The sequence below is a fragment of the Podarcis raffonei genome, chromosome 2 (genome assembly GCF_027172205.1).
Source record: "Podarcis raffonei isolate rPodRaf1 chromosome 2, rPodRaf1.pri, whole genome shotgun sequence".
NCBI classification, from domain to species: Eukaryota; Metazoa; Chordata; class Lepidosauria; order Squamata; family Lacertidae; genus Podarcis; species Podarcis raffonei.
The window spans coordinates 98,166,366-98,187,235 of record NC_070603.1 but is presented as its reverse complement, the minus strand read 5'-3'; the positions used below and the strand labels follow the sequence as shown (position 1 = coordinate 98,187,235).

Genomic DNA, 20,870 nt, shown 5'->3' with positions numbered 1-20,870 from the left:
TGCATTTGCTCCATGCTGGTAGCTTATTCTGGTCTGGATTTCCAAGGCTGATGTGCAGGCAGCTAGTCATGGATGGGTACCCTGCCTCTTGAGAAGTTTAGATGAGATGCCCTTTTAACACCTTCCATCTCTGATAACAGATGCAGAACACAGCTCCCAAGAGGGAAGGATGAAAGAACTGTTATTGAATTGAGAAAAGAGAATTAAGGGGAAACACTTTCATAGAATAGAATCATAGAGTTGGAAGAGACCACAAGGGCCATCGAGTCCAACCCCCTGCCAAGCAGGAAACAATAGAATCATAGAATCATAGAGTTATAATTGATGGTTTTCAAATTCCAACTACAGTAGTAGATAGCGCTTTTTACTGAAGGGGGCACAATAGAATCAAAGAGTTGGAAGGGACCCAAGAGGTCCTCTAGTCTAACGCCCTGCAATGCTTTAGCAAAGGGGTATGAACAGCAGGGAGGCAAATTGAGCAAATGCCTCAAAAAAATACCCTGGTTGTAAGAGACATCATTGCTAGAATAAAACTCTAGGGTTTCCATATAACCCAAGGTTTATTTACTTAAATATTCATAAACTGCGCATTCCACATAAAATATCAAGGCGGAGCACAACAATATATCCAAGTACAATACATTAAATAAATACCATAAAGCCTACATGAAATAATAATAAAAATGACTGACTCTTGAGACAGTTTAAATGACAGTGTGAAAAGGCCTTCTGAAAGTTAGCAGCGAGGATGTCTGCTAAATCTCAGTCAGAAGAGTATTCCACAGCATGGGGTCAGCAACACCAAAAGCCCAACTTTCAGTTGAAAGCAATCCGGCTTCTGAAAAAGTGGGGAACAGCTAACACTGATCCTCCAAATGATCTGAGTGACCCAAGCACTTTAGGACTTTGTATTTCAACACAGGAACACTAGACCTGCCTCGGTAGTGCAGATGTTTTAGCAGAGCTGACACAAAGTAGCTTGATAGTCAATTCCTCGTCATGTGCAGAAGCGGTTATTTTTCGGACTACAGCTTACATGCATCAAAGAAGTAATTTAAGATACAATCTGAGTCTGGATGCAATGTGTCATAGCATTGTTGTTGCATGGCTTTGCAAATGTGGTAGCAATTTTGTTGTTTCACAGAGGCCTTTGGTCAGTTTCTGTATCCAGTTGGTTTCACTTAAGTCTTATGATGGTGTCTGATACATATTTTTGTTTACAGTATCTTCTCATTCTTCACATTCACTAAAATCTTCCAGTGAATCACTCCTAACATTTTTAAGCGAGCTATAGACATGTTTGTTGTTGTTTAGTCGTGTCCGACTCTTCGTGACTCCATGGACCAGAGCACACCAGGCACTCCTGTCTTCCACTGCCTCCCGCAGTTTAGTCAAACTCATGCTGGTAGCTTCGAGAACACTATCCAACCATCTCGTCCTCTGTCATCCCCTTCTCCTTGTGCCCTCCATCTTTCGCAACATCAGGGTCTTTTCCAGGGAGTCTTCTCTTCTCATGAGCTGGCCAAAGTATTGGAGCCTCAGCTTCACGATCTGTCCTTCCAGTGAGCACTCAGGGCTGATTTCCTTCCGAATGGATAGGTTTGATCTTCTTGCAGTCCATGGGACTCTCAAGAGTCTCCTCCAGCACCATAGACATGTTTAGTATTGTTTTAAACCACACACACACTAGTTTTTATCCTGGGACCATCCATAAAGTGTTGCAATGTTTTCTCACCTGCTAACTGAAGTCTTCCCCTTTAGCATTCTGGCCAGTAATTTCCTCCAATAAGAGCATTCTACCCACCTTCATAAATGCCCATTTTTAATTTCCAGCTGACAATATTCTGTGATTAATGAGCATGCTTAGTCTTCACTGGACTGGGGTGCTTTTTGGTGTGCATGTTTTGCCCCTGCATATTTGTATGTCTGCAAACCTCAGAGTTTCCTCCCTTTTGTTTCTCAGAGGCCCCCTTTGGCCTTATTTCTTTCAGCACTAACCATGTAAGTCATGGGTAGGCAAACTAAGGCAAGATCTGGCCAAATCACCTTCTAAATCCAGCCCGCAGATTTAAAAATCAGCGTGTTTTTACATGAGTAGAATGTGCCCTTTTATTTAAAATGCATCTCTGGGTTACTTGTGGGGCCTGCCTGGTGTTTTTATATGAGTAGAATGTGTGCTTTTATCTCTGGGTTATTTGTGGGGCATAGGAATTCATCCATCCCCCCCCCAAAAAAAAATATAGTCCGGCCCCTCGCAAGGTCTGAGGGATAGTGGACCGGCCCCCTGCTGAAAAAGTTTGCTGACCTCTGATGTAAATTGATGGAATAGCATGTGATTAAAAAGGGAAGATGTTTTATCCCCATAATACATACTAGTCAATTAACTCATGGGTTACAGTTACCAGTACTTGATTGCTTGCTTGATCAATCAATCAATCAATCAATCGATTCAATTTTCGCATAAAGAAAGCATTAGTTCTGAAGTTAAAGGCATGCTTTGTTGATTTTCAGATTGAGCTCACGTGTGTGCTAGAGGTCATCATAAGAAAGAAGGCGAATACAACAGCATGTGCTGCTTACAGGTTTTCTAGGTCACCCCAGGGTATGTATGGTCTGAAAGCAAATGAAGCTGTGTCTGGATGGGTGACTGCCTAGGAACCCCAGTATGCCATCTTAGGTTCCATCTCAGAAGAAGAATATAAATGTAAGGAAATAAAACAAAATAGATTTTTAAAACCTACTGCCCAATCAATTGTGGCTTTCTTAGGCAAGCAAATGCTTAAATAAGTTGATTGAATGTTGATTTATAGACTCATAGAGTTGGAAGGGACCCTGAGGATCATCTAGTCCAACCCCCTTCAATGCAGGAATATGCAGCTGTCCCATACGGGGATCGAACTTGAAACCTTGGCGTTATCAGCACCATGGTCTAACCAGCTGAGCTATCCAGGATATGATCAATTATATGTCAAAAACACGGACCCACCAGTTAATTGCAGAGGGCGTTCTCTTCCACGAACAACCCTTATTTCCGTGGTGACAGTCTAGTCTGAGCTTGGGAAGGAGGCACAAAGGGCTATATTGGAACAATCATGGAAGAACATTTTGTTCCGCTGAGAGGCTTGCCAACTGTATACTTCACTTTGCTAAGAGAAAGGGAGGAGGGATGGCAAGCCTTTGTAGTTGTCAGCACCTGAGGTGTGCCCTGCGTTGACGAGGTTGTTAAACCAGTCATGGCATCAACTTGCTGGGGAAAAGTTGTTTTGCTGGGCAATGGCTTTATGGCACTGACCGACTCAGTATCGGTTGAGATTTTACTGGCACTTAATTTTTTTCTCCCAGATGTGGCAGCTGAGCCAGAAGGACCTGCAAAGCCAGCGAAGCTGAAACTAGTATTTCCTTTCCTTCCTTTTCTGCCACTTGACTATTTGACAGCAGCCAAATTCACATCTAAATAAGAAACTGGATCATTGTATGTAACATGTGAAGAACGAATAAATCAGGGGAACTCTGCCAAAGGGTCTACATATTTATAGAGAAGCCAGTGAAGGTCCCTGTAAATTGAAAAGAACCTAAGAACAGGCACCCCCCTCTGTTAACTGGAAAAAACCCAACAGAGTTTATTCACAAGCTTGTAAGAAGAGGCTGTGTGATCAAGGCAATGACTGATTTAGTCAATTATCCATCCTGTTCGCACAGTGGCCAACCAGATGCTTACGAGAAACCCCAAAGCAAGACCTGAGCGCCACAGCACTCGCCACATTTGTGATTTCCAGAAGTTGGCTATCTGTAACCATGGAGCTAGAACATATTCATCATGGCCAGTAGCCATTGATCACAATGGCTATATTCTACTTCCGTTGTTGGACGCACTATGTAGTGTGGGAGTTGAGTAGCTTTCCTTCTGGTGCATTTCAAATAACACTTTCTAAACAGAAGAGAGTGAGTTACGGAACTGTCTACCTAGTCCAGTGAAAGAACCATGTGAATTTATATCGCAATGGGGCCATTTCTCATCCGCTCACTACACCCTATTACCCTTGCCATGAAAGATGATAAATGATTGGAGCAGGAGATGGGCTTTTGGAATGAGTAGTAGTTCCAAGGCGTTCAGAAAATGTTTCTCTGGGGATCAGGACTTACCTTCTTTTTCAAGGGGCAGGAAGAAATTTGCTTATTTGTGATTGTTTTAATTGCCTGCAACTCATACAACAGGATGTGTTTTGCTTGAGCCATGTGTACAGTTAATATTTTTGCAAGCATTAGTGCATTAAAGTGGACTTGCAAGTATTCAAAGGAGGCAAATTTCTAAATGCATTTTTCTTGGAGTAAGCCCTATTGAACTGGACTTGCTTTTGAGTTGACTCATAGGATGGCTCTGCTAATGCGTGCTCTGATTTACAGCTTGACATTTTCCTGTTTCGCTTTTCAAAGGTTTTCCAGGGTGTGGTCAGGCACAAACTGTATCTGTGATGTTCCAGATCAGCATGACAAAACCACGAAAGAGGGCAAACCTATGTTGACACCATCCCTTAAAAATAATTTCATCAACCTACCCTTATATTATGTACTAGTAATGTAATTGTGGCACACCATAATGGTGGTTAATTGGGAGGAAAAATAGCAGTATGGATGGTTCTACTTTATTCAACCTCCCTTTCCCCCCCCCTTAAAGCAGTTTTTAGCCCTTATGCTTGCCCAAATAGACTCAAAATGTGGAGCCAATGCCCCTTTGAGTAGGAATTTCTGTGAAACCGAGCCCAAGCATTTATAACAGAAACAACTGATGTATTTTGCCCATTTACCCCTGCCTCCACTCCCTGTCTTTTCTGCTGTAGTTTCCTGTGTGTCACATTTTAGACTGCAGGCTTTTTGGGGCAGGTATATTTTTTCTCCTCTTGTACTATTTACATCATGCACAAAGATGGGCGCTACCTAAAACAAGAAATACAAATTACGATCACTAGTTGAGGTGGAAGACTTCATAAAAAAATTGTATTGTGAGGTTTTGGGGGTTGGTCTAGATATCTTCTAAGTGGTTGTAGAGCAGGTGGGTGAGGGTCTGGACCTTGGAAGGGCCGAGTTTGCCTTTGCCTGTAAAATAACATGTAGCTTTGATAAAAATAAGGGTTGTTTTTTTGCCAGCCTCAGAGAAGGAATAGGATAGAAGATGGGGGCGGGGGAGAGGATCGGCTCAGAGGACTTCTTAGCTATTTTTACGATGTTATTAATGTCATTTGGGCTTTGTTTTTTAAAATAAATTATCAGTATGGGGATTTGGATCAGTAGCACAAAGAGGACAAAGGGTAAAGTCCCACTTCCCTCATGCAATGGTCCCAAACCACTGCGGTTTTCCCCTACAAGCAATTAACACCACCACCATACCACACACGGCCAGAGTCTGGTCCTGAAGTGGATGGAAATTTATGAGCTACCCACAACCCGTATACGTTAGCTGACCTGCTTATGAATTATTTTACAATGTTGTGAAGGAAAAGTCTCACATGGGGCCTGCCTACCGAAGGAGCTGTGCATGGTTGGTGGGAAGGGGCTGACAGAGATGAGGACAGTTTAATTTCTCATGTGCCCTTTTTCTTCAGAGATGTTTATGCCACTGGCATGTGGCTGGCATGTGGTAATGGGAAATTCTGGTACAACACACACACACACACACACACACACACACACACACTATAAAACGTACATGCACACTCTTGAGAAGAGGAAAAACGAAGAGGGGAAGAGGCCTACATTCACAATAAGCCAAGAATGGAGAAGCTTGAGAGAGAAGCAAGCACATATTTCAGTGCTTTTCTTTGACTAGATCATAACCTATGTATTTAAGTTGCAATCCATGCCAGAACAAAAGGTAAAAACCAAAACCAAACAAAAATAGAGAATACGGGAAATGTTTAGTAGCATACTTTTCGAGTTTATTGACCTATACAAAATCATAGGTCTTTAAAAAGTCAGGAGTAGTAAAAGAGTAGGCAAAAAAAGATATCCTTGTTTCTAAAAGGCTATACAAATATGCACAAAAGAAATAAATTATTATTTTTGTTTCTTTTTTCCATGTTTATTCCAAACTTTAACTCTAATAATACAAATGACTAAGGACCAGCTTAACAAATTCAGAATCTCTCTGTATATATATATATATATTTATATTTATAGAATTCTTTTTACATGATTTGGAGTTCAAAAAAAAGGTTCAAAAACCTTCCCACCCCCCGAAACTTTTCTATTCACAATAACAAGGAGTGATTCATTCTGCATTTTGTTTCTTTTAAAAAGGAAGATCCCCAAACAGCACCATTGGATAGAATCCTGAAGCACAGTATAGCTGAGAAACAAAAATATTTTTTATAAGTTTGCAAAATCACACTAGGTAAACTTTAGCTAATTTGTTCCTACAGGTAGATGATATGAGGTAGGCTTATTCCTCCTAGATAAAACCTGCAGTTGAGTTCTTCCTTTGTTTGCAAAAAAAAATTAAAAATAAAATAAAATATTCACTTATTTTGTTTACATGCTAATTCATCACTCGGTTGCCCCAATCTATATAGGAGGCAATTCACATGAGTGGAAACAGGTTTCCATTCACAGATCCCCCAGATGGCTATGCTAGTCTTCTTCACATATCACTTGTATGAAGGTGGCAACATGGAAAGAAAAGTACTTGAGGTCACAAAAGACTCCCCATATGGTGAGGGATAACAAGTGGAGAGACTTTTTCTATCCGTGTAAGCTTGTCATTCAGGATCCTTAAATCATGCAGGGAGCTTGCAGGGATAAAAAGGCTCCCTACTTCAGAAGTTATCCTTCAGCACAAAAGGGGTCAGAATGAATCATGCAGCCTCAAGGGCAGGGTGAACACACAGCCTTGCGGTCCATTTATATCTGTGTCGCCTCTTCGTTATTGTGTGAAGACGGCTACTGTCAGCTCAAGCCAGTTCATTCTCCACCCTGGTGCTCCTTCCCCCTTTCTCTCTCTCCTTGGACAACAGATAATGAACACTGATCACATCTTGAAGGTGAGAGGTTGCACCAGGAGAGAAGCAGGGGCTGTTCAAGGCCTCTACTCTACTCCTGACTTTATTGACTGGGACCAGCAAATGCATAGTGCACCTGCTTTTCACAGATAGCATATTTTACAATTTAAATGCCCTTTGATTTTTAAGGCACCAACTTGGTATTACTGTTAAGTGCAATTGTGGCCACTGTTTGTTTTTTTAAAAAATAATACTGGTCAATAGAGTGAAGCCATTCAATGCATTGGACATATTGTCACATCAGTAATGCAAATATTCTTGCAAACTTTCTGTTTCTTAAGATGTATCAAAACCAAATGTTTCCCTGTGCATTCCACATTTAAACCTGCATGCACTCTTGCATAAATGAAAATTTATCATGGAGAGGTGTAAAATTACTCCCCCCTAGGAAGCAATTTGAAGATGCCTGCTTGCACTTTCCAGAAAGCAGCCACCCTGCTGCCACAGATTTATGTGGTACATTGCAATGTGCAACTACTGCTTCTTTTCTTTTCGTGGTGCTTCGATGAGAGAGAGACATTCAGGACAGCACATCTTAAAAAACATCTTTAACCTCATTCAAAATACTGTTTAAAACCCCAAACATCCTTCAAGTAGTACTGCAAAGTCAACCTTCTGCCCTGTAGCCCACAAACTCGTCTTCTTGATCAGCAGGTGCTACGACAGAAGCGACTCCACCGTTGTACTTTTCTTTCTCTCTGAATTGTGCTCCTAAAATGGTCCCAACAAGAATCCCCTTTTCACATTTTTTTGAAGTTTGCACCATCATCTTCTTTCCGTCTTTTCTAAAAAAGTGCTTTCCAAAATACTTCAACCAAAGGCTGCATTTTGTGGTAGGAGATTTAAAACCAGATCTCTTCCTCATTTTGGTCTATTTGGATTCATGTTGTTGTGCTAACGTGGATAAGAACCTGCAGCTTTGTCTCGCTGAATACTTCATCCTCCCATAACAGTCCTCACTTCTGAGTTGCAGCAGGAAGCTAAGTTTTGTTTGTTTTGTAGAACAGCATAAAGGTGCAAGGCACATGGGGTAACTGAAGCCAAGGCTAGGCTCACACTAAAGTCCCAGGCTTCGAATCCTCATGCCAGAACAGTCTCTGGTCACCGTCTTGCAAGTCGCCTTCCAACTGGTCCCTGTCGCTGCTGCCCAACTGGCTTGTTTCGGCATACATCCTGTAAAAACATAATGGCTATTAGTGATATGCAAGATGAACTGCAAATTCAGGTACTGCTCAATAGCACACTTGGACAGACTCATTTATATTCAATAGAACCTTATCCTCAAAGCAGTGAAATTTGAAAGTGGAATCAAGAGTACTTGCACCAGTCTGATGCTGGAGCAGTAAAGACCCAGGAAGTAGATAATGGCCACAGTGAATATTGGTTTCGGTGACAGATCAACCCTGTATTTAATTACAGATTATGAGCCCCTGGCAATTGACCGGTTACAATGTTTGGAACATAAATACCCATCAAGAAAAGACATATCAGAGTATTTGCTTGGCATTTCTCTCTCATCCTATTCTGCAGAGTCTAGGTTAGGTCACAGCACATGTATAAACACAGCCCACCAAGATGGTAGTTTTGACACACTATGACAGTGAAAAAGCCTGCAAACTGGGCTCCTCCACAGCCAGTGACAGATGAAGGGTCTCTTAAGAGTAAAAGGACCTGCTTCTTCCAGAACTGGCAATGGGAGCACTGGTCAGTGTTCTGGATTGGAGCCAATGAAATAAGCTGTTGTTTATGATGTTGGCTTGTTTAAACAAATTGTAGTTGAGGTTAATCACAGGTTAGGTTTGGGACACTGCAGTTAACAGACAGTAGCAGAGGAAAACATCCCATCACCTCATTGCACCCACACTGGAGAAGAGAATATCATGCACAGAACACTAAGCCATCATTTAGTATTACAGCTAAATCAGGCCTTTGTGTAAAGCTGCCAAAATAATGGCCACTCTCCTCAGTGTTTGGCATTGGTGAGAAAACTCAGGCAATTAGTAATAAAATTAAATATGATTATAACGTAACTTTTAGCCACCCTGTTAAAAAACTGAACACTGCAAAGACTTAAATGAACCATCGGCTGGGATGCTTTACTGTCCTTAAGAATGCAGTGTGGAGAATGAAGCTGATGCCAGTATCTCGCTAGACAGCTTCACCCAAGCCAGTTCAGCAGTAAGAACACGGCAGCCCACTATAAACCATGCACAAAACGGTCACTTCTACACTCTGCTGGCTGCACTCAGCAAAAGTGCATTTAAACACGATCTCATATTTCAGGCACAAGCAACCTCCTGGACAGAAGGCCTTTGTTTTTATGGGTAACAGGCGGAGTAAAGAGAAGGAGGAAAAGAGAGAGTATGAAAACAAATAAGGAAGAAGAAGAAGAAGAAGAAGAAGAAGAAGAAGAAGAAGAAGAAGATGATTATTATTATTTATATGAAAAAACATTTGGAAGCACTTGGACTTAACACTAGACTACCTGTTGCTGGCAGAATTGTGATGGGAACAAGGTGAGGAAAAGAGTGGGAAATGCTAACCAAAGAAAGCAATGAGGAACACCTTTGCCTTGAGAATGAGCCCTCTATTTCGCCCACCCCATCTTGCAGTAATATGTATTTATTTTTCAGAGGCCAGGCACAAGGCCATTATCACCCCCCCCCATACACACAGACATGCAGAATATGGATCATGCACAAGGTCAGTTGGTTCACACAGCCAAAGAACAGAGGAAGCTGCCTTATGCTGTGGTGGACCCATTGGTCCACTGACTTGAGTATTGCCCACTACACTGGCTGGCGGTGGCTTTCCAGAGTTTCAGCTGTCGGACATTGCTAGCCCCACCTGGGTATGCCAGGGAATGAATGTGGGTCCTTCTATTTGGGTGCTGGAGGCAGAACACCGCAACTCCATTCACCATGCACAGAAGGTACCACCAGGAGTCAACATTCCATGTTTTGTATTAAGATGCAGTTTAGACCTCTGATTGCACAGGGCTCTGGTTTGTTCAGTAAGGCTGTATGAGAACACCCCAAAAACATGGGAAGTCAGAAAAGGCCTCACGGCAACAGGGAAGAAGATGAAGGCACAGCCTTGCAGGCCCCTTTGTACTTGTGTGGTGCCTTCACACAAATAACAAATAAACAAGCTTTCCCCCCTTTCCTTCTAAAATCCCCAAGCCGATGGCTGACCTGAAGATATGCTGTACATGCAAATAAATGCTAAGGAATTAGACTACCCACAATTCACCAGTGTAATAGCACAATGCAGGCTCTTGCACAACACATTTCAGGAGCGCTGCATGGTGTTGCAAACTTATACAGAAATTCAATTTATTAGGGCTGGAGTCTTAATTAGCACGTGCAGTTTTTCAGTTCTCTAAACCAGGGGTAGGTCACAGGTAGCCTTCCAAGGTTTTCTGCGCTGGCCTGTGCATTCTTTTACTGCTACCCTGTAGACTCACCAGTGGACCATTGGTCTAGGGCAATGGTTGGTGCAATAGAGAATTTTTTTTAGCCAGACCTTTTGGTTGACCTGATCAACATCCCATACCCTTTTAAAATGTGGTTCTTTTGGGGGGGATATTATTGTGTTATTGCCTTTATTTTTATTTTATATACAGTGGTACCTCAGGTAAAGTACTTGATTCGTTCTGGAGGTCCATTCTTAACCTGAAACTGTTTTTAACCTGAGGTACCAGTTTAGCTAATGGGGCCTCCTGCTGCTGCCGTGCCGCCGGAGCACGATTTCTGTTCTCATCCTGAAGCAAAGTTCTTAACCTGAAGCACTATTTCTGGGTTAGCAGAGTCTGTAACCCGAAGTGTATGTAACCTGAAGCGTATGTAACCCGAGGTAACACTGTACTGTTATCTTTTTATGTGAACCGCCCTGAGACCTCTGGGTATAGGGCGGTATATAAATTCAAGAAATAATAATAATAAATGATACATTGCCCTTCCCCATTACAGCTGCAAATTTCTGTCTCAATCTACTTTCAGTAAATCAGCCTAAAGTCCTGCATACTACAATCAAAATGCTGTACGTGAATGAAGAGACGGAGTGTTGTCTGCTTGAGTTCAGTTCTCAGGAACAAGTTGAAAATGACAGAAGTGGCTTTCTTATGTGTAGGCTGCTGCATTCCAACAGGCAAACCAGCTGTAGACATATCACAATGTAAGCCAGCAATTCCATTGTAAATGGCTTACCTGCTCGGCAGTGGGTGGTTGCCATACACACTCCCGTAACAGCTAGCATAAGAGGATTGAGACAGCGTATCATAATCAGGAAGCCCCAGTGCAATCGGATTCCGCCAGTTCCCAGAGGCATTTGTAGAAGATGCTAACGCAGAGGGGGAAAGAAAATAATGGTAGCAGTGACTAACTTGCCTAAGGATTCAAGCATGCTTTTCTTCTTCACATACTCAAAACACAGCCATTTAGTTAGAGGCTGTTTTTAGACAGAGACAAATAAGTGGAAGACTGGAAGAATGTTTTTTATATTGTAAACCACCCTTCGGATGGAGGGTGGTATAGGAATTTAACAAGCAATAATAAGAAATAGTAGAACCTCAAACTGTGAGCAATTGATGCAGTGCTACCAGAAAAGTATAGTCAGCTATTGCAATGAGTTCACAGAAGCACCGCATAGATTCACTGGTGAGAATAACATGCTCAGTCAACTTGATTAGGGCAATGCACCTCCTTTTTATCTACCTTTAGATTTTAATCCAATCAAGTTACAAAGTTTCACTACTTAGTTCTGCTCTAATTCATAATTTAGAAAAACGATAACACTGTATTCCCTTAGATTCCCTACCTCCACCATACATCTTCCTGAATATTCTAGATTTAACAAAAGTGATACTTATTAATGTTTTATTTTAACTTAAATTCAGTAACTCTGTTTGTATATATGGTAGGTTCTACTACAATAGTTGCATCTTTTTCTAATACACAAGTGCCCACATTTCTGTCATAAAATTACTCCCCCTCCCCCCAAGTTGTGTGAGGGTTTATCTATTATTATGACTTTTTGAGCTTTGTGTATTCAGACTGTTTCTTTCAATGGCTTAGGCAATTTTCAGCTTTGGGCAAGAAGTTCATGCACAGGTATCAACGCATTTTGTATTTTTGTATATCCCCAAAGCACAGATACTGGTTGAAAACCCAATATAAACCTTAATATTTGTCTTATTCTCTTATGTACTTGTCCCTTTGTGCAGTAATTTTTGGATGCGTTTGCTGCCACCTTTCATGAATAAAAATGTTTCATTAACTGCCTAGATCTCGCCACTATGAGAGGCAGGATGTTGAACTAGATGAGCCACCTCTGAGCCAGTAGGCTTGTCCCCAGTTTCTTAACCTCCTGCACACTGTTGACACCCAATTACTTTGCAAACCAGCTTGACCATTCTTTCTCAAACCAGTTTAGCAAGGCTTCTACAAATTATTTTAGCTCAATCCAGAGCTCTGTCGTTCTTACACAGCACCGTATGTAAGCTGACACTGAGAAACAATATTAAAGAAATGTTTCCCATTAAATGTTTTATGTAAATAATGAATAAGCAACAGTAGCTAGGATTGAATTTAAACACACACACACACACACACACACACATGCTCGTGCACACAGATCATCTATTTGCACAAAGTAATTACAGAATGTGAGATTGGTCTAATACTCTGTCTTATGCAGTATTATGTATCTATTTACTATTCTCATTAAAAAAATTATATCCTGTCCTTTTCTTGTATTTAGGGTGGATTACGTAAAAGAAACTTCAATGAAACGCACTGGAAAACAGTAATAAAACCAGGGTAAGTGGGTGGACTCAACAGTTTAAAACAATACATACACCAGAAACTAAATATGTCTTAATCACCCATGAGCCTGTTCCATCCTGTTTGGCCTAGGCAGGCCTGTCTGCAGGCATGGTGTAATAACAGAGGAAACCTTGCTCTTGTGATTTCGCCAACCTAACCTCTGGCACAGAGCAGCAAGGCCTCTCTCTAGGTGGTACCAGGGGCAAGGGAGGGTTACATGGGAGCAGGTGTTCCTCAAGGTACACAAGCTGTTCACTGCTTTAAAGTTTTAGGCACCATGGCATGGAGCTCCAAATCTACCTATTGATGAACGCAGCTCCTTTCAAACAAGTGCAGTATGTTCCCTACTACTCAATATTCAAGGCATCTGCTTTCTGCACCAGATACATTTCCAAGTAGTCTCAAACAAAGAAATAGCAATATGAAGTTCAAAATTCTGAAGCCTCTCCATTTTGCACCGGTATTAAACAAGCTGTATTTATTTTCATATCCAGTTTTTTTTAATATCCCAATAGTTATTCCTGCTTCCAAAAGCTGATCAACTGGAGAATTCTTTCCCCCCGCAGCCTGTGCTGCTCATTGCACGAATCAACAGGGCAAGACTAGAAGCATTTGCTCCAGAGGCACCAGCAATCTGAGTCTCTGGGCTTTATCTCTGCTACCTGATCCAAAGCCCTGTAAACGTGCCAACGAACACAGGGAGTTTTTATGTGAGCAGGCCTTCCTATTTACCAGAATGGAGGAGGCGTTCATTGTGTGCGAAGAAAGAATTCAATTTAGATATGGATGTGTTAAGTTGTTACAGTCAGTGGGACCTTGGTTGTGTCGGTACACCTCATACACCCATGAGAAACTGCTGAGCTCCAGAGCCCATGATATGCATGAAGTTGCAGAGGCACAAAATGGAGAGTTACCTGAAGAGAAAGATGATGCGCGGCTGCTGGGACAACAGGGGACCTGCAATCCAGCAAAGCCCAGGCTCCTCTGTGACCCTCTGTCGGCGTCAAAGCCTGCCTGCAGGCCATGAGCCTGGTCTTTGTGCCCAGAGGCACGCTGGTACCAGCCGCGAAGGTGCTCTGCTACTAAGGCCTTGTGAATGTTTTTGGTGATGTGTTCAGATTTCACGGACGGCTTCCGCGGCAGGCGAAGGGTGGCGTACGGGTTGTGCGGCACTCTCTCCATCTCGTCCTCATGGAAAGACCTGAAATCCCGATAGCGGCGCTCGTGTCCATAGTGCGCTGACGAACGGTAGGAAGGGTTAACCGTGTACTGGCCCTCCGTGCCATTTTCATACACGTAGCCGCTATTGTAATACACATCGCACTCTGTGTAAGGGGCGTAGCCAGGAATGTAGCAGGTGACTGACGGCTGCTCCTGGCTTTTTGGGTAGCCGCCATTGCGGACGTCCTTCTGGGCAAGGTTTGGCATGCTTCCTGAATTTGCAGCAGAAATGTTCTGCTTCTTGGTCCATCTCCTGTTTCTTGTACGGTTGTCCAGAGTCTGGGTTGTATAGCAGGGGCTTGGGGTTGAGGTCACATAGTATTCCGCACTGGACTGGCTGGTATAGGAAGACCCATCATCTAGGATTTCTGTGCTGCTGCTTCTCGGAGATTTTGAAAGGGTGAACACTGGCTTTTCGCTGGCAGTCTCAGACAGCAAGTTGGTTTGGGACTCTAAGCTGCCCCTCCGCTGCCTGAAGTGCTGGGGGGATACATCCGGCCTGAGAAAGCAGAAAATAGCCTTTGTTACAAACATGGCATGCAGTTCTACCCAATAAGTAGCATAGGGCAAAGCTACAATACTTTGAATTACAGGAAAGGTAGGCATTGGTTTTAAGTAAAAAAAACTGTAAGAACAATGAAACAAGCTCTCTATGGAGGCTGTGACGTCTTTTCCTGTGATGTTTTTCAGAAGAAGAAGAAGAAGAAATTTGGACTTGATATTCCGCCTTTCACTCCCCTTAAGGAGTCTCAAAGCGGCTAACAATCTCCTTTCCCTTCCTCTCCCACAACAAACTCTCTGTGAGGTGAGTGAGGCTGAGAGACTTCAGAGAAGTGCAACTAGCCCAAGGTCACCCAGCAGCTGCATGTGGAGGAGCGGGGAAGTGAACCTGGTTCACCAGATTACGAGTCCACCGCTCTTTACCACTACACCAAGCTGGCGCTTCATGGGAAGTCCAGGCAGGAATCTAACAGGGATATAAAGGTAAAGGTAAAGGTACCCCTGCCCGTACGGGCCAGTCTTGACAGACTCTGGGGTTGTGCGCCCATCTCACTTAAGAGGCCAGGGGCCAGCGCTGTCCGGAGACACTTCCGGGTCACGTGGCCAGCGTGACAAAGCTGCATCTGGCAAGCCAGCGCAGCACACGGAAACGCCGTTTACCTTCCCACCAGTAAGCGGTCCCTATTTATCTACTTGCACCTGGGGGTGCTTTCGAACTGCTAGGTTGGCAGGCGCTGGGACCGAGCAGCGGGAGCGCACCCCGCCGCGGGGATTCGAACTGCCGACCTTTCGATCGGCAAGCCCTAGGCGCTGAGGCTTTTACCCACAGCGCCACCCGCGTCCCTAACAGGGATATAAAATATCACAAATGTAATGGGAGGTTGGAATAGTTCATATTCCGTGGTTGCAGTCTACTCCACAAGAGTCTCAAATATCTATGTGCTATGCTAGGATTTCATGTATCATTGTTGGCATTCGTCTGTCTCGGGAGACAATGGAAGAGGGTAAACCTTGGAGAGTTACAGTGCCTGCTGCGGCTGTAGAGACTGATACGGTGTCACAGGGCTAACCAGTGTTTCCCAAACTTTTCAGTACTTCCTGCGACAACGTTTATCTGATTCAGAACATCTGTACTATTCAAACATTTGTTGCAAAAAAAATAAAAAGAAAATGAAGGAAGATAAAGCAGCAAAGGAAGCTGAGCAACATTTGAGTTCCACTGAATAATTTCAAGCAAAGCTTGTAATTCCTTCAATTTCAAGGATACTTAAGAACGTCTAACATTCCTCTGGATAACATCCATCAGGTTAGGGAAATCTGGGGAAGCTCCCTCAGCCTTCAAGAGACGTAGGAGCTTGGTTTACTGTTGTTGATTGAATGCAAATATATAGGGGACCACCAATAACTTACTTCTAGGGGTAAGCAGCTTTTGGGAAATTTTAGGGAAGCTTTTAATGTTTAATAGGTTACTGTATTTTAATCTTCTATTGGAAGCCACCCAGAGTGGCTGGAGAAACCCAGCCAGATGGGCGGGTATAAATCATAAGTTGTTGTTGTTGTTGTTGTTGTTGTTGTTGTTGTTATTGTTGTTGTTGTTATTATTATTATTATTATTATTATTATTATTATTATTATTATTATCAATGCACCCAATGTCTCAAGCTTTCAAAGGAGTACTATGGCAGACACACCCATGATTTTATCTATTCTTTTATGATATGCCTCTTATCATAAAGAAAGATTATGGATGAGCTAATTCTTTTCTGTTGGAAATGCTTTCTGGGGGAAAGAAAGAAGAAAACCAGCTTACTGTAAATGAGTGCTACTATACGCATTGCGTGTGAGAACTGGTGTTGTGGGCATACTTCTTCCACCACGGTGCTGCCTCTCCACTGTTCTGTACGGGCTGCTGTGTGTTGACAAGGGGTCTCTGTGATTATAAATAGAGGAATCCGATATGTGGCCACCATCCCAATATCTTCAATAAAATGCAAAGCAGAACAGCATTCGCGTTACTCGCCGACAGATTGAAAGCGGAAGATTTGAAAAACACAGGAAAGATAGTATATAAAGCAAGCACAAAGTTCACGCAGGAAAGCATCTTGCAGAATGGCTGGTATTTTGAGAGCTGCGAAAGTGGAACTTTTAAAAACGGGGAGTAAGAGAAAACGAAAATAAAAGCAGAGGTGAAACCGGTTAACTTAGCAGTCATGCCTTGTTGGGATGATGGTGCAAGCTCATGGAATACTAAGCTACAATCTCAAGTGACATAGAATGGATGAGGAGTGTAGAAGTTAGAAATAATGGTGAGGAGTTCACACAAGGGGTTCTGCACGTGTACTGAGGATCTCCAACTTTCTCATTCCCACTAAAGGTCCTTATGCTTTATTAGAAGCAGCCTGGAAAGGTCACCTGGCTTGCTGTAGCAGCCTTTGAAGGGGCACAAAGGATTGCAGTGGTAAGAGAAGAGCTCAGAAAACCCTGGGCGTGGAGATGAAGGCTCTTGAGGTCCTACCTAGAGCCAGTAACTTGTTAAGCTTTGCTTGCAAGTTCCACAAGTCCAGTCACTTTTTGTTTAACCTAGCTACCCTACTGAATAATCTCAGATGTTCAGTGTTGCATGCAAACACAAAGAAATGTGTCTTCAGTTTACGGATGAAAGGAAGTTCAGCCATGAGGAATCGCTCAACGACAAGTGCCCCTCTCCCCACCCCCCAAAATTGTGTTGCAAGTCATTTTGCATGCTTTTTTTTAAGAGGCAGAAAAGGTGATGGATGAGTAAATAAATAACAGCAGTATTTTAAAAATATCATCACCTCTGTAGAAAAACTAAGCAAATGTTACTGAAGTTTTTGGCCATGTCAGAAATTCTGTACCTGGAGTGCCTGGATTCAAGGAGTTGCTCATTCATGGAGGACTTCCTGAGATGGATTCTCTCCACCCCAAGGGATTTGGGTGGTGGAGATTTTGGAGAAAGTGGCACAGAGTTTATTCTTTGGCCTGGCACAGCAAGAGAATCGCTACCTGCTTAAAAAAACAACAACACATGGTTTAAAAACTTGGAAGGATGAGGAAGGCATGTTGTGTGAATCCCTAGCAACCTTCACATCCTTAATTAGAAGAATCTCTCTCTCAACTCTATCATTTTGCATGCTTTTCATTTTACAGAAAGTTAAATAATACAAAGGGAAAGAAGCAATACATAGTTAGAACAGGATTTAGTTGAATGTAAAGGCGAAGTCATGCACACTCCTGGCATATTTCATGAATTAATTTATTAAGATGTTGGCCTGCTAATGTCATATTTTCCTTAAAAAGGAAGACAGATTTATTATGCCTAAGCAAAATCCCAAGCCACAGGGTTGAACAATGTAGCATTTTAATACAATGCAGCAATGATAGAAACTCAGGTATAAGGGCTGATTTTTTTAGTATTCAACAGTCATTCAGGTATTAAAGATTCATCCAGTCCTCTTTATAGATTTAGCAACTGAGTTTGCACAAAAGGCTGTTTCCTTAATAACTGTGATTGAGAACTGATGGAGTCTCAGAGTTATATACTCACAGGACTTCCTTATGTAATGCTAATCTAGGATAGTGATTGGGAGGTCAAATAGAACATCAGGAACATAGGAAATTCCATTATTGCAAGTCAGACTATTGGACAATCAAGCTCAGTATTGCCTACGGTGACAGACAGTACCAGCTCTCTAGAAGATTTTCCCAGACTACTTGGAGATATTAGGGACTGAACTGGATTCCTGTTGAGTTACAGGACTTCCCTAGTACTCTGGACTTACTTTCTGTCGCATTTTGACCTGTAATAGCAAAAACTTTCTGAGGTTTGAAAGAAGCACATTAAGACCACATGTTTAAGCCCCCAAACATGTTTAAGCCCCCAAAATTTTGGAATCAACTTTGGAATTCCTGAGGCTGAATGGGATCAGTATTGTATCTAATGAGACACCAGCAGACATTTCTCGTGCACGCATTTGGATGTATACATTGGGATGTAAAGCAATAATCATAATCATAGATAAACAAATTAATGGAACGTGCCCCATGAAGGAGGAGCAAAGTTTTCTATTTATATAGGTATATGCCTGGAACTCTATATCACTTTGGAAAGGGAATGGTTCATGCACAGCAGCTGGTTGTGCTATTTCATGAAGAGACAGTTGCATTTTCATTCAGTCTCAAAGAGCATAACAGCTGTGACGAGTCAACTGGGGATAGGGGGGCTGTGCAGGAGAGCTAGTTATCTCCCCACCTAATGTGGTCTATACATTTTTCCCAATTCCCAGAGTGGCTTAACAATCAACCTCTCTTCCCAGGAAACCCTGGGAATTGTAACTCTGTGAGGGGAATAACTTTCAGCACCCTTTCCAAACTACAGGTGCCAGGATTCTTTGGGTGAAGCCATGACTGTTTAAAGTGGTATGATACTGCTTCAATTGTAAGATGCAGCCAGAGAGAGAGAGAGAGAGAGAGAGAGAGAAAGCCAAGTCCTTGGTTGTGGCTTCCCAACTCTGGAGCACTCTCCCCTAGAGACTTGCTGACACTGTTGTCTTCACTCTTTTTTATTTGCCCAGGCTTTGAAGCTGCAGTGGAAGCTTTTTATTAGCTTTTTTCTTATTTATTATTTCACTGACTACATCCTATCCGTTGCTCTCCTTGTTGTTTGTGCCCCCCCCCCGAGATATATATATATTTCTTTCATGGCTAGATGCCCAGGCAGCAAGCTTTGCAGGGCACAGATCTCCTCCTCTTAAGTGGAAATATTTATTATTATTATTAAAAAGAGCACTACTGTTTTATTAGCTGGACAATCTAAAACACTTGTGGGCAAACCAAGCTATCACTACCAGTTAATTCTATGCTACATCTGAAATCGGCATGAGCTCCAAGTGTGAACATTTTTGCAAAGAAAAAAAGAAAAGCTGTGGACTATGTCCTCTTCTTGATGACTCAGAAGAAGCAAGATCAGATACGACAGTGTGTTAAAAAGGGAGTCATCTAGGTCATTCCATTATTGGCGGAACCACAGCCAATTGGGACTGGCCAATCAGAAAAGGCTTGCCGGATCAAAGCTATGGAACAATTCGCACTGTAGGAGTTTGAGCACTAAAGTTACAGGTTATCTGTCTAAGCAATAATGAATGGGAAGGGAGGGACGGAGGGTGTTTCTAGACAGCTAATGACTAGATGAAGGAGTATGGCTAACCCTGCCTGTTGTCAGCTGGCAGGAAACACACAACCCAGATGTCATTATGGCAATTAAATAAATCATGGGAATCCTGAAAATATATATATATATATATATATATATGGATAATAATCACTTGTTTGTATGTTAAACGGGGAGCTATATCTCTCAAGGAGATTGACAGATTGTATTAGCACACCAGATTTCTTCTTATTCTCAACAGATTAGCAGTTAAGTCCTTTTCAGAAAATGGCTCAAGGTTAGCTCAGGATTGCCATAAAATTGCTGTTCAGTGCAATGTTCACAGGATATCATGGGGCTCAATCTTAGGCAACAGTAATGGTGGCAGTGATAGAGGGAGGGGGGAAATGGGGTTGCCATACATCCAGAATTTCCTGGACATACCGTATTTTTCGCTCTATAGGACGCACTTTTTCCCCTTCAAAAATGAAGGGGAAATGTGTGTACGTCCTATGGAGCGAAGACGCCATAGCCCCGCGACCGTCTCCCGGCTGGAGAGGTGACGTGAGGCTATGGCAGGAGCCTTAGGGATAAACTAACTTCAGTAAACTTTGCCTGCTGCCCGAGTCTTATGTGCTACGTACAGCCATTACCTTCCTGATTCTCTAGGTCAGGGATGGTGAGTCTGTGGTCCTCCAGATGTTGACAGTCTACAACTTCCACCATCCCTGACAGTTGATCATGCTGGCTGGGGCTGTTGGAGACCAACAACCACTGGTGGGGCACAGGTTCCCCACTCCTGCTCTTAAAGAAAAGGAGCAGACAGAAATACTCATAGGCCCTCATGCTGTCTTTAGAAATAAGCCTGGCTTTTTTTTAAGGCTCTGTACAATACATTCCAGTCGTGGGCTGTTGCAGGGGGAATAGCCAGTTCCCTAAGAATACACAGTGTAAAATTGGGGAGTTGGGACATTCCCAACTTTGCTGTGTTTTATCCGCTTGTGTTGAAAAGCAAAAGCCACATACCATCTTCAAATGTTGTTGTGTCAGACAAAGAGCTGCTCTCAGAAGGGATGATTTCATCTAGGAGGGGAAAGAAAAGAA

The 20,870-nt window shown here is 42.5% G+C and overlaps 1 protein-coding gene across 6 annotated transcripts in view; it reads right to left on the bottom strand.

The window, feature by feature from the left end:
* Window positions 1-6,498: 6,498 nt before the first annotated feature.
* Window positions 6,499-20,870, bottom strand: part of FRMD4B (FERM domain containing 4B) — a 247,633-nt gene continuing 233,261 nt past the window's right edge. For 2 of the 6 annotated variants that reach the window (XM_053378234.1, XM_053378229.1), the window contains 6 exons: window positions 20,793-20,849; window positions 17,476-17,626; window positions 16,410-16,577; window positions 13,792-14,597; window positions 11,261-11,393; window positions 6,499-8,225 (listed from right to left, as the gene is read on the bottom strand). In XM_053378234.1, coding sequence (XP_053234209.1) covers window positions 8,105-8,225; window positions 11,261-11,393; window positions 13,792-14,597; window positions 16,410-16,577; window positions 17,476-17,626; window positions 20,793-20,849 — 1,436 coding nt within the window. In that variant the 3' untranslated portion in view covers window positions 6,499-8,104. The remainder of the gene's footprint in view (window positions 8,226-11,260; window positions 11,394-13,791; window positions 14,598-16,409; window positions 16,578-17,475; window positions 17,627-20,792; window positions 20,850-20,870) is intronic. The other 4 variants (XM_053378230.1, XM_053378232.1, XM_053378231.1 and 1 more) reach the window with 4 other exon arrangements.